The sequence below is a fragment of the Sinocyclocheilus grahami genome, unplaced genomic scaffold, assembly GCF_001515645.1.
Source record: "Sinocyclocheilus grahami isolate Dianchi unplaced genomic scaffold, SAMN03320097.WGS_v1.1 scaffold544.1, whole genome shotgun sequence".
NCBI lineage: Eukaryota > Metazoa > Chordata > Actinopteri > Cypriniformes > Cyprinidae > Sinocyclocheilus > Sinocyclocheilus grahami.
In genome coordinates this window covers 493,882-505,800 of record NW_015505723.1, presented here as the reverse complement: position 1 = coordinate 505,800, position 11,919 = coordinate 493,882, and the positions used below count along the sequence as shown (strand labels likewise).

Below are 11,919 nucleotides of genomic sequence, written 5' to 3'. Positions count from 1 at the left end.
AATTTGAGATTTTTCACTGTACATATTTAAACCCTGGGTTAACATTCTTGTCTGCACATTGATTGGACAAGTATGGCACTTGGTGAACATGTAAACTCTCTCAATAACTGCTTGTCCATCATCTGTTCATAAGCAAAGCTTTGTAACCCTGAGTTAAAAATGGCGCTAACCCCCTTTCAAAATTACAAGAAAAATTCTGAAAATTTCATGAAAATTCATGAAAAAGGCAGTTTTTTTTGTCAGTACAATAGAAGTCAATGGGTTGTTTGGTTCTCAATGTTCTTGAAAATGCCTTCTTTTATGTTCCACAGAAGAAAGAAAGTCATACAGGTTTGGAACAACATGAGGGTGAGTAAATGATAACAGAATCTTTATTCTTTCTTTGTGAACTTTCCCTTTAACCCAGGATTAAAACTTGCTTTAACCCTGGGTTAAGCAAGATGTTATTCCAGGATTAAGGGCGAAGTGACAAGCCTCCAGGGTCAATTTTGAGGACCGCTGTTAGGGAGATGTGTGATGACTCTGTGGTAGTCTTGGGTCGGGGAGAGGGTGTGTTCAGCGGGCAGGTGTGAAAGCTCATGGCTGCGGATGTAGTTCATGCTGCCGGGATGACTGAGGAAAAGAAGCTGACGAGCAAACAGTGGCTCAACCTGTGACATGATGACAAAAGCAAATTAAGATGACACGAATATCATTTATGTTTTGTTCATAACTTCAGCGGTATTATAAGGAACCAAAGAAATGTACCTGCACTGTGAAAGTCCTTCTTGGTCTTTGAGCATCGGAGCTCTCATCCTCAAAGAATAGCAGGACTTGAGAGCATGGTGCAGGACGAGCGTGGAGGGCGTAACTCTGCAATTCTACAGAAGATATGGATTTTAATCACATACAATGACAGGTGAGAACTTCAGCAATACATTTTTTTTTCTGGACTCTTTAATGACCAGGTATTTCAAAAGAACAGTATTTGTTTAAAATAGAAAACATTTGCAATATTATAAATGTCTTAAATATAATTTAATTATATTTCATTTAATAATTTAATGCATAAAACTGCTGTATCAATTTCATCAAAATCATACTGACCCCAGACTTTTAAACGTCTATAAAATGTGGCAGATTATTCAGATTAATGGTCATTCAAAATGATCAAATCTTAAACTATTTTCCTGAATCTTTAATATTTAAGTACATCCTCGTTACAAAGTGTTTATTTGTAAATGGCATGTAATTGATCATGTTTCTTAAGCCATTGGGTAAAGCAAATGATCTTATCTCTTTCTGTAATACAGACTTTTTTTTCTCATTCTCTACTTGCTTTCCATACTATGAGCTTTAGGTCTAAAGTGGCACATGTGATTTCTATGGTATTTGAGTTGTATTCATCATATGCTGGAAAGTTCTGTGAGAATCACAACAATCAGTGAATCTATGACAGAAGGTGGGCGTGCGTGAGTTGTAACTCATAGATGACTGACTGACTGTCACTAAATATCAACCCACAGATAATGTGACACTATTTACTGTAAAAGTCTGACGTGTTTGTTTACAGTAAAATGTGTGTATTTGAGATGTGCAAATATGATGCATACAAACAGAGAATTAATAGACAGTTATAAAGATTTACCATAAATGACTGTCAGCGTTTACTGAAAACGATGAGTGATGAAGTAACCTGTTCATTTATTTATTAATTTTCTGCTTGCTTTCCAATGAATGACATCAGATCATTTGTCATAATCTTAGTGTAATTTATCAGAAATGCCTTACACGTGAATGTGTTCCTATGCACTAACCTGTTATGAACAGATGAGTGTCCAGCAGTTTGCAGTTCTGCTCTCTCTCCAGCTTGTTGGGCTTGTCGGTAGGTGGTGCGTGAGCTCCCTCCCAGTACACCCTGCAGGGGCAGCGGCGGCGGGCGTAGAGCCCGTCAGGGGCCATCCAGAGTATAACACCACGGTCCAGAGATGCCCCTTCAGCATGAGGGAGTTCAACCAGCTCTGGGGCCCCAGGTGAAGCGTAGACCTGTCCCTCTCTGCTAGGGCCCAGCTGACAGCCTTCTGGACTACTCACTGTTACCTCTCGCACCAAAGCTTCCCGGTAAAACACCACCACATGTAAGCGGTAATCTATTTGAGAAGAAGATCAAAATAAATAAACACTTAGATGACCTGGCATCATCTAACCCTAAATTAATATCTTTTTAAACACAATTTAATAAAGCAGCAGTCACTCTAGTCTTTTTTGTATTAATATAAAATGCTTTGTTTGCATTTTTAGGGTGACTTTTTAACATTTCGTCAAGGGTCTACAGATGAAAAGTAGCATTTTGGCTAGTAATGTTCATTAATGTGCATTGCCCATGTAAACAAATCAACTTGAACATACAAAATACAGACACTTTAATGGTTGTAGTATGAATCTTTGTAGTATTAAAAATCATAATTCAACATATCAAAAATGTAATAATATGCAGTCTACTCCGCTGTACTGCAATCCTGCACATTTAATACACCATGACGTATCATTCTTCTATTGGTCACATGTCTTCACGTGATATAAATTCACAGGTCAGAGTTCACCAAACTTATATTTTGGGATGCAGCAGAATTCGCGCGAGCTTGCATTTCCGGTCTCCCATATTTGCATGCATATGAATGGAAGTCAATGGAACGCCTCTTATGAACACCTCCTACCACTGTTAAAGTCGGAATGAAATTAAAATTCATTTATTTTCTAAATGCATATTATTGGTTTTAATGAATGATTCATTCATGCATATGTTTTTTTTACCACATAATTTCTTATTAAAATGTCATAAATCGTCTGGTAAAATGACAAACTTCTCTGTATTCTACACCATGTATTCTGGACTTTTCCAACTGTTTAGTCTTAAACCCTTTTCTTACAATCCAAATTTGCACTTTGCCTCCTTCCGGTCAACAACTGATGGATAGAACCAAGTCCCTGCTCTACATTTTTGATAATCTGCTTCATTCAAAATATGGAAGAATAGATCAGTTGCTACTTCTGTTACACTGTGACTTTAAATCTTTAGTAGCAATCTTGAGTCAAAATATAAATTTTTCATTCAGTACATCATAATGTTGTGATTCCTAAATAAATTATTTGTAGTACTTAAAATGACTGATTTTAGTTTTTAGTGTTTCATTTCTGTTTCTACTACTTAAAGATCAGTCCACCTGCCCGAATCGAGCCTGTCACTGTCACTGTCTCTGTGTGTTTATGATTATGTACCTGAGAGGGCCACTGCCTCAGCAGATCTCATGCTGGTGTCCAGCGTGAAGGGTGACGGCTGTGGATCAGATGCATTGCAACTGTAGAAAGAGCCACTGAACTGGTACCCTGCACATACAGAAATATGTCAATGCAAATGCATACTACCGGAACTTACAGTAGTTCTACTTTCTCTCTCAAACACACAAAGTACCAGGTTCCCATCGCGGCGTGTAGGGGCTCTGGCTGTAAGGGATCTCAGATAGGGTTGAGTAATCCCTCCATCCTCTGTCTGCTGGAGAAAGATAGTTGCACACCTGTAAGGACAAGCACATATGGTGATCTGAAGTGCAAAGATAGGAACGCACAAATCAAAGATGGTTTTGATTCTAACCTGAGATGGTGCTGGCACATAAGGTGGGTGTATTGGATAACTGGGTGAGCTTGAATTGGACTGTGAATCTTCAAGAGATCTGGATCCTGAAACATTTAAATATATATATTTTTTTTTTATTTGTTTTCATCATATCTAAAGAAGTATTTATTAGACAAATGGCAGCAAACAGCTGTTCTACTGTAGGATGTCATTTGATGTTTTTCTCCTTCTTTGCCTTTTTTGGATCCTTCCGGAACAATCCTATACACTTTATAGGGGTCTGATATGTCAAGCTGACTGCGCTCCACAATCTCCTCAAAGTCGTTGCTCTTGTTAAGAGCACATCGAAGACGTGTTTTCCAAGTTGGTGGGTCAGGTTTGTCAATACCCTCCCGATGCTTGCCTTTGAATAGGGCCCAAGCCTGCAGGAAAGCCAACATATGGGTCAATGTTATACTAGGATGCCCTTAAAAAAGGAGATTTTTATTTTTTTAAGAAATCTAGTTTCTACCAAGTAACCTTGATTTTATGTTGGTTTCATACATTTTTCAAATAATTTTTTATTTATAGATGTGGAGTGGTGCGACCATTGTCGTTCCTTAATACTTAATTGTTGCTTTCAAAAAAGGTTTTCAAACATATTTTAGTAAGGTAATATTTTTAACAAAAACTGAATTTTTGAGTCCTGAATATTAAGACGTTTGACCTGAAGAAGAAAAAACTTGCTTTCTCATAAAAAGTGATTATGCAAACACTGCACTACTTAATGATTTCAGCCTTTTAATGAGATTTTGACTCCAAACAGTAGACATTTTTAGGCACCACAAAAAATATATCAAACTATTCGAATTCGACAACGTCCCAGCAAACACAAAACGTTTTACAACCTTTTCACAACGTGAACGCAGTTGTGTTTGCTGGGGTTGAATGTATTTTTAATAACACAAATGTACGATCACATACATGCACTGTATGCCATGTTATTAAGATCACATGAGAGAAATAATGCTTTACTGACGCTGCATGGGTCTGTTTCTCATCCCCTCAACCTGCATCCTGACAGACTGTACCTTGAAGAGCGCAGCATCCTCCTCCCTGTTGTAGTCCTGTTTGCCCGCGTGCTTCCACGGAATCCGAAAGATACTTTTCTCCTCGTTCTCCCACACTAGTCCAGGGTATTTTCCGGTGTCCACCTGCTCTATCAACCACTGACGCAACTTTCCGTTACCGGAGCCCCCCGCCATCGCGCGCTCTTCATCTGAACACATCTGAAAACAAAATCGTGTATCATTCAGCGTTTTTTAATTTGGCACTACTAAATTAAATGTAAAAACCAATATGGTTAAAGCTAGTAGTTAAACAAATAACTAAAAATGCAGGAAAGTCCGAACTGAAAAAGACATATGCCTACAGCAGAAAGTACTGGAGCGCGTGCTGCCCTCTTTCAGAGCTTTTTCGAGTTTTGAAATGTGTCAGTAACGTAGTTCAGCTTTCGACCGCGACTTTTCTTCAATCGTTTGCATTGACAGGGGCGGAGCGTTCTTCCACGCACCTGCAGCGCGTGAGATATGACGGACGTCCCGTAAGCACGCGGGGGCTTCACATGATATCGAGCCCACGCGCGCTGCAGCGGGACTTTTGGCGTTTAATAAAATAATTTTAATTTCTTTGAATTCAGTGACGTTGAAATGCCAGCTGTTTGTTTATAGATATAAGTGTACTCTGTGTGTTCAAGTCTTGACTAGATTCTAAAGCGGGCACGACCTTAGCCATGCAACTACATACAGAAACGTGTGGGCTCGTAGAATAATACAAAACAGCCATCAACCGATAAAATGGGAGAAAAGAAAAAGAAAATCTTGGTCAATTCTGAAATAGGCTATATTAATAAATCGTAAAAAAACGCATTTTTATCATATTTTAATCTGACTATTGTGTGCCCCATATAAACACAGTAGGCCTACCACAACTACATACAGAAACGTGTGGGCTCGTAGAATAATACAAAACAGCCATCAACCGATAAAATGGGAGAAAAGAAAAAGAAAATCTTGGTCAATTCTGAAATAGGCTATATTAATAAATCGTAAAAAAACGCATTTTTATCATATTTTAATCTGACTATTGTGTGCCCCATATAAACACAGTAGGCCTACCACAAACTAACCATCACATATGGCTATTTTATAACGTTAACATGATTTGCTTCAGAAGGCTTGTCATTTTACGAGCTATGTCTAGTGTTTGAGCTGTTCTCCGTCATCTGTATTGGTCTCAGTGGCAATCATTCCTCAGTAAGGCTGATCTCTGTCTATTTGTAGCCAACAGAGAGCAGTAAAGGGCCATTCTCTAAAAAGACAAGACAGCAACCACTTCATAAACCACTACATTGCAATAGAATTTTAAAATAAAGAATTTTCATCCTACATAAGACCATTTCATTCTGTAATAGTGGGAGGTTAGATGTGTCAATTTCTTTTTAAACACAATTTAATAAAGCAGCAGTCACTCTAGTCTTTTTTGTATTAATATAAAATGCTTTGTTTGCATTTTTAGGGTGACTTTTTAACATTTCGTCAAGGGTCTACAGATGAAAAGTAGCATTTTGGCTAGTAATGTTCATTAATGTGCATTGCCCATGTAAACAAATCAACTTGAACATACAAAATACAGACACTTTAATGGTTGTAGTATGAATCTTTGTAGTATTAAAAATCATAATTCAACATATCAAAAATGTAATAATATGCAGTCTACTCCGCTGTACTGCAATCCTGCACATTTAATACACCATGACGTATCATTCTTCTATTGGTCACATGTCTTCACGTGATATAAATTCACAGGTCAGAGTTCACCAAACTTATATTTTGGGATGCAGCAGAATTCGCGCGAGCTTGCATTTCCGGTCTCCCATATTTGCATGCATATGAATGGAAGTCAATGGAACGCCTCTTATGAACACCTCCTACCACTGTTAAAGTCGGAATGAAATTAAAATTCATTTATTTTCTAAATGCATATTATTGGTTTTAATGAATGATTCATTCATGCATATGTTTTTTTTACCACATAATTTCTTATTAAAATGTCATAAATCGTCTGGTAAAATGACAAACTTCTCTGTATTCTACACCATGTATTCTGGACTTTTCCAACTGTTTAGTCTTAAACCCTTTTCTTACAATCCAAATTTGCACTTTGCCTCCTTCCGGTCAACAACTGATGGATAGAACCAAGTCCCTGCTCTACATTTTTGATAATCTGCTTCATTCAAAATATGGAAGAATAGATCAGTTGCTACTTCTGTTACACTGTGACTTTAAATCTTTAGTAGCAATCTTGAGTCAAAATATAAATTTTTCATTCAGTACATCATAATGTTGTGATTCCTAAATAAATTATTTGTAGTACTTAAAATGACTGATTTTAGTTTTTAGTGTTTCATTTCTGTTTCTACTACTTAAAGATCAGTCCACCTGCCCGAATCGAGCCTGTCACTGTCACTGTCTCTGTGTGTTTATGATTATGTACCTGAGAGGGCCACTGCCTCAGCAGATCTCATGCTGGTGTCCAGCGTGAAGGGTGACGGCTGTGGATCAGATGCATTGCAACTGTAGAAAGAGCCACTGAACTGGTACCCTGCACATACAGAAATATGTCAATGCAAATGCATACTACCGGAACTTACAGTAGTTCTACTTTCTCTCTCAAACACACAAAGTACCAGGTTCCCATCGCGGCGTGTAGGGGCTCTGGCTGTAAGGGATCTCAGATAGGGTTGAGTAATCCCTCCATCCTCTGTCTGCTGGAGAAAGATAGTTGCACACCTGTAAGGACAAGCACATATGGTGATCTGAAGTGCAAAGATAGGAACGCACAAATCAAAGATGGTTTTGATTCTAACCTGAGATGGTGCTGGCACATAAGGTGGGTGTATTGGATAACTGGGTGAGCTTGAATTGGACTGTGAATCTTCAAGAGATCTGGATCCTGAAACATTTAAATATATATATTTTTTTTTTATTTGTTTTCATCATATCTAAAGAAGTATTTATTAGACAAATGGCAGCAAACAGCTGTTCTACTGTAGGATGTCATTTGATGTTTTTCTCCTTCTTTGCCTTTTTTGGATCCTTCCGGAACAATCCTATACACTTTATAGGGGTCTGATATGTCAAGCTGACTGCGCTCCACAATCTCCTCAAAGTCGTTGCTCTTGTTAAGAGCACATCGAAGACGTGTTTTCCAAGTTGGTGGGTCAGGTTTGTCAATACCCTCCCGATGCTTGCCTTTGAATAGGGCCCAAGCCTGCAGGAAAGCCAACATATGGGTCAATGTTATACTAGGATGCCCTTAAAAAAGGAGATTTTTATTTTTTTAAGAAATCTAGTTTCTACCAAGTAACCTTGATTTTATGTTGGTTTCATACATTTTTCAAATAATTTTTTATTTATAGATGTGGAGTGGTGCGACCATTGTCTTTCCTTAATACTTAATTGTTGCTTTCAAAAAAGGTTTTCAAACATATTTTAGTAAGGTAATATTTTTAACAAAAACTGAATTTTTGAGTCCTGAATATTAAGACGTTTGACCTGAAGAAGAAAAAACTTGCTTTCTCATAAAAAGTGATTATGCAAACACTGCACTACTTAATGATTTCAGCCTTTTAATGAGATTTTGACTCCAAACAGTAGACATTTTTAGGCACCACAAAAAATATATCAAACTATTCGAATTCGACAACGTCCCAGCAAACACAAAACGTTTTACAACCTTTTCACAACGTGAACGCAGTTGTGTTTGCTGGGGTTGAATGTATTTTTAATAACACAAATGTACGATCACATACATGCACTGTATGCCATGTTATTAAGATCACATGAGAGAAATAATGCTTTACTGACGCTGCATGGGTCTGTTTCTCATCCCCTCAACCTGCATCCTGACAGACTGTACCTTGAAGAGCGCAGCATCCTCCTCCCTGTTGTAGTCCTGTTTGCCCGCGTGCTTCCACGGAATCCGAAAGATACTTTTCTCCTCGTTCTCCCACACTAGTCCAGGGTATTTTCCGGTGTCCACCTGCTCTATCAACCACTGACGCAACTTTCCGTTACCGGAGCCCCCCGCCATCGCGCGCTCTTCATCTGAACACATCTGAAAACAAAATCGTGTATCATTCAGCGTTTTTTAATTTGGCACTACTAAATTAAATGTAAAAACCAATATGGTTAAAGCTAGTAGTTAAACAAATAACTAAAAATGCAGGAAAGTCCGAACTGAAAAAGACATATGCCTACAGCAGAAAGTACTGGAGCGCGTGCTGCCCTCTTTCAGAGCTTTTTCGAGTTTTGAAATGTGTCAGTAACGTAGTTCAGCTTTCGACCGCGACTTTTCTTCAATCGTTTGCATTGACAGGGGCGGAGCGTTCTTCCACGCACCTGCAGCGCGTGAGATATGACGGACGTCCCGTAAGCACGCGGGGGCTTCACATGATATCGAGCCCACGCGCGCTGCAGCGGGACTTTTGGCGTTTAATAAAATAATTTTAATTTCTTTGAATTCAGTGACGTTGAAATGCCAGCTGTTTGTTTATAGATATAAGTGTACTCTGTGTGTTCAAGTCTTGACTAGATTCTAAAGCGGGCACGACCTTAGCCATGCAACTACATACAGAAACGTGTGGGCTCGTTGAATAATACAAAACAGCCATCAACCGATAAAATGGGAGAAAAGAAAAAGAAAATCTTGGTCAATTCTGAAATAGGCTATATTAATAAATCGTAAAAAAACGCATTTTTATCATATTTTAATCTGACTATTGTGTGCCCCATATAAACACAGTAGGCCTACCACAAACTAACCATCACATATGGCTATTTTATAACGTTAACATGATTTGCCGCAGAAGGCTTGTCATTTTACGAGCTATGTCTAGTGTTTGAGCTGTTCTCCGTCATCTGTATTGGTCTCAGTGGCAATCATTCCTCAGTAAGGCTGATCTCTGTCTATTTGTAGCCAACAGAGAGCAGTAAAGGGCCATTCTCTAAAAAGACAAGACAGCAACCACTTCATAAACCACTACATTGCAATAGAATTTTAAAATAAAGAATTTTCATCCTACATAAGACCATTTCATTCTGTAATAGTGGGAGGTTAGATGTGTCAATTTCTGGTTCATAATTTACACTGTCGTCATACTGCCACAAACTGTAAGATATATACAAATTTGCTGTCTGATATTCATTGAGTCTTTCAGTATATTGAAATAAATCCAACATATCAAGGTGAGTGAACTTGCAACCTTTATTTGCCAAAACAAAAACTAACCAACTGCTAAATAATTTGATTTAAAATACACTTATTTTGAAGAAATGTAGGCCTATATGAATATTACTTTAGGCTTAGCTAGCGATGGGAACCAGTTAAATTGTGATATAAGATATGCAAGCCTGTAAAAAAAAAAGATGTGCAGTCCAAATTTACAATGAATAGTACAAAGAGGATTGCTGGCACAATTCTTTTACTTTATCTTATGGTATCTGGGATTTAAAAAAGGAACTTTTCAGTTTTTGTGTTCTTGTGTCATTTTAAAGTCAAATTCAAACTGAAATGTTTTATTATGGCTTTAACATCTATTTTGGCTACTTTTCAAAACACTTGTGAATGCATATAACCATATTTATCTTTAAATTAACATAGTTATGAAAAGAAAACTCGCTGTTTCCACAAAAAAAGTTTCACTTTTGATTAACAGTACACCACTCCAGAATGTCATTTCCGCCACGTTGTTTCATATACTAGGCGCTACGGTCAAATCCTATAAAACCTCAGATCAAAGGAAAACCTATCTCTGGCATTCATTTATTGAGCCAGATCCTATGTCCATAATGAATAAATGAAGCCTGTAAAAAAAAAAGATGTGCAGTCCAAATTTACAATGAATAGTACAAAGAGGATTGCTGGCACAATTCTTTTACTTTATCTTATGGTATCTGGGATTTAAAAAAGGAACTTTTCAGTTTTTGTGTTCTTGTGTCATTTTAAAGTCAAATTCAAACTGAAATGTTTTATTATGGCTTTAACATCTATTTTGGCTACTTTTCAAAACACTTGTGAATGCATATAACCATATTTATCTTTAAATTAACATAGTTATGAAAAGAAAACTCGCTGTTTCCACAAAAAAAGTTTCACTTTTGATTAACAGTACACCACTCCAGAATGTCATTTCCGCCACGTTGTTTCATATACTAGGCGCTACGGTCAAATCCTATAAAACCTCAGATCTCTGGCATTCATTTATTGAGCCAGATCCTATGTCCATAATGAATAAATGAATGAATGAATGAACGAACGAATAAATAAATACATTTAAAATAATACAAATGTAAAAAAAAAAACGGTCTGATAAAATGAAAATGACTTCAAGCGTTGAGTAATTTCCAAATAATATGAAAATAACTGTCTGGTGAGAAATAACAAAATAAAAGCCTTTCGTAAAAAAGACTAATTGACCATTTAAAAGCCTTCCTAGCTCTAAAAAGAAAACTCCCTGTTTCCACAGACCAGTTTCAATTCAGATTAATAGTCCACTACCCCAGGGTGCCACTCGGCCAGTTTCAGGACGATCTGATATCCCAGTACAAAATAAAAGCCCTCCAAAAACTCATATATGACCAGTTTTGTCTAGATCCTATGTCCATAATGAATAAATGAATGAATGAATGAATGAACGAACGAATAAATAAATACATTTAAAATAATACAAATGTAAAAAAAAAACGGTCTGATAAAATGAAAATGACTTCAAGCGTTGAGTAATTTCCAAATAATATGAAAATAACTGTCTGGTGAGAAATAACAAAATAAAAGCCTTTCGTAAAAAAGACTAATTGACCATTTAAAAGCCTTCCTAGCTCTAGGTTTCCACAGACCAGTTTCAATTCAGATTAATAGTCCACTACCCCAGGGTGTCACTCGGCCAGTTTCAGGACGATCTGATTTCCCAGTACAAAATAAAAGCCCTCCAAAAACTCATATATGACCAGTTTTGTCTTTGATTTTGGATAGCTCTGAAAGGAAAACCCCTGTTTCCACTGAACAATTTCAATTCAGATTGACAGTCCACTACCCCAGAGTGTCACTCAGCCAGTTTCAGGATAATCTGATGTTGCATTACAAAATAAAAGCCTTCAAAAATCTCATATATGACCGGTTTTGCCCTTGAATTTGAATAGCTCTAAAAAGAAAACTCCCTGTTTCCACAGACCAGTTTCAATTCAGATTGACAGTCCACCACCCCA

The 11,919-nt window shown here is 37.3% G+C and overlaps 1 protein-coding gene across 1 annotated transcript; it reads right to left on the bottom strand.

Moving 5' to 3' along the window:
* Window positions 1–345: 345 nt before the first annotated feature.
* On the bottom strand, window positions 346–8,967 carry irf4b (interferon regulatory factor 4b). Its single transcript, XM_016238622.1, has 15 exons — window positions 8,914–8,967; window positions 8,573–8,770; window positions 7,738–7,924; window positions 7,521–7,606; window positions 7,341–7,443; window positions 7,148–7,255; window positions 6,586–6,587; window positions 4,684–4,881; window positions 3,849–4,035; window positions 3,632–3,717; window positions 3,452–3,554; window positions 3,259–3,366; window positions 1,797–2,129; window positions 748–860; window positions 346–650 (listed from the first exon to the last, which is right to left on the bottom strand). The coding sequence occupies exons 2-15, from the start codon at window positions 8,768–8,770 to the stop codon at window positions 483–485; spliced, it is 1,980 nt and encodes a 659-aa protein (XP_016094108.1). The 5' UTR covers window positions 8,914–8,967; the 3' UTR covers window positions 346–482.
* Window positions 8,968–11,919: the final 2,952 nt, after the last annotated feature.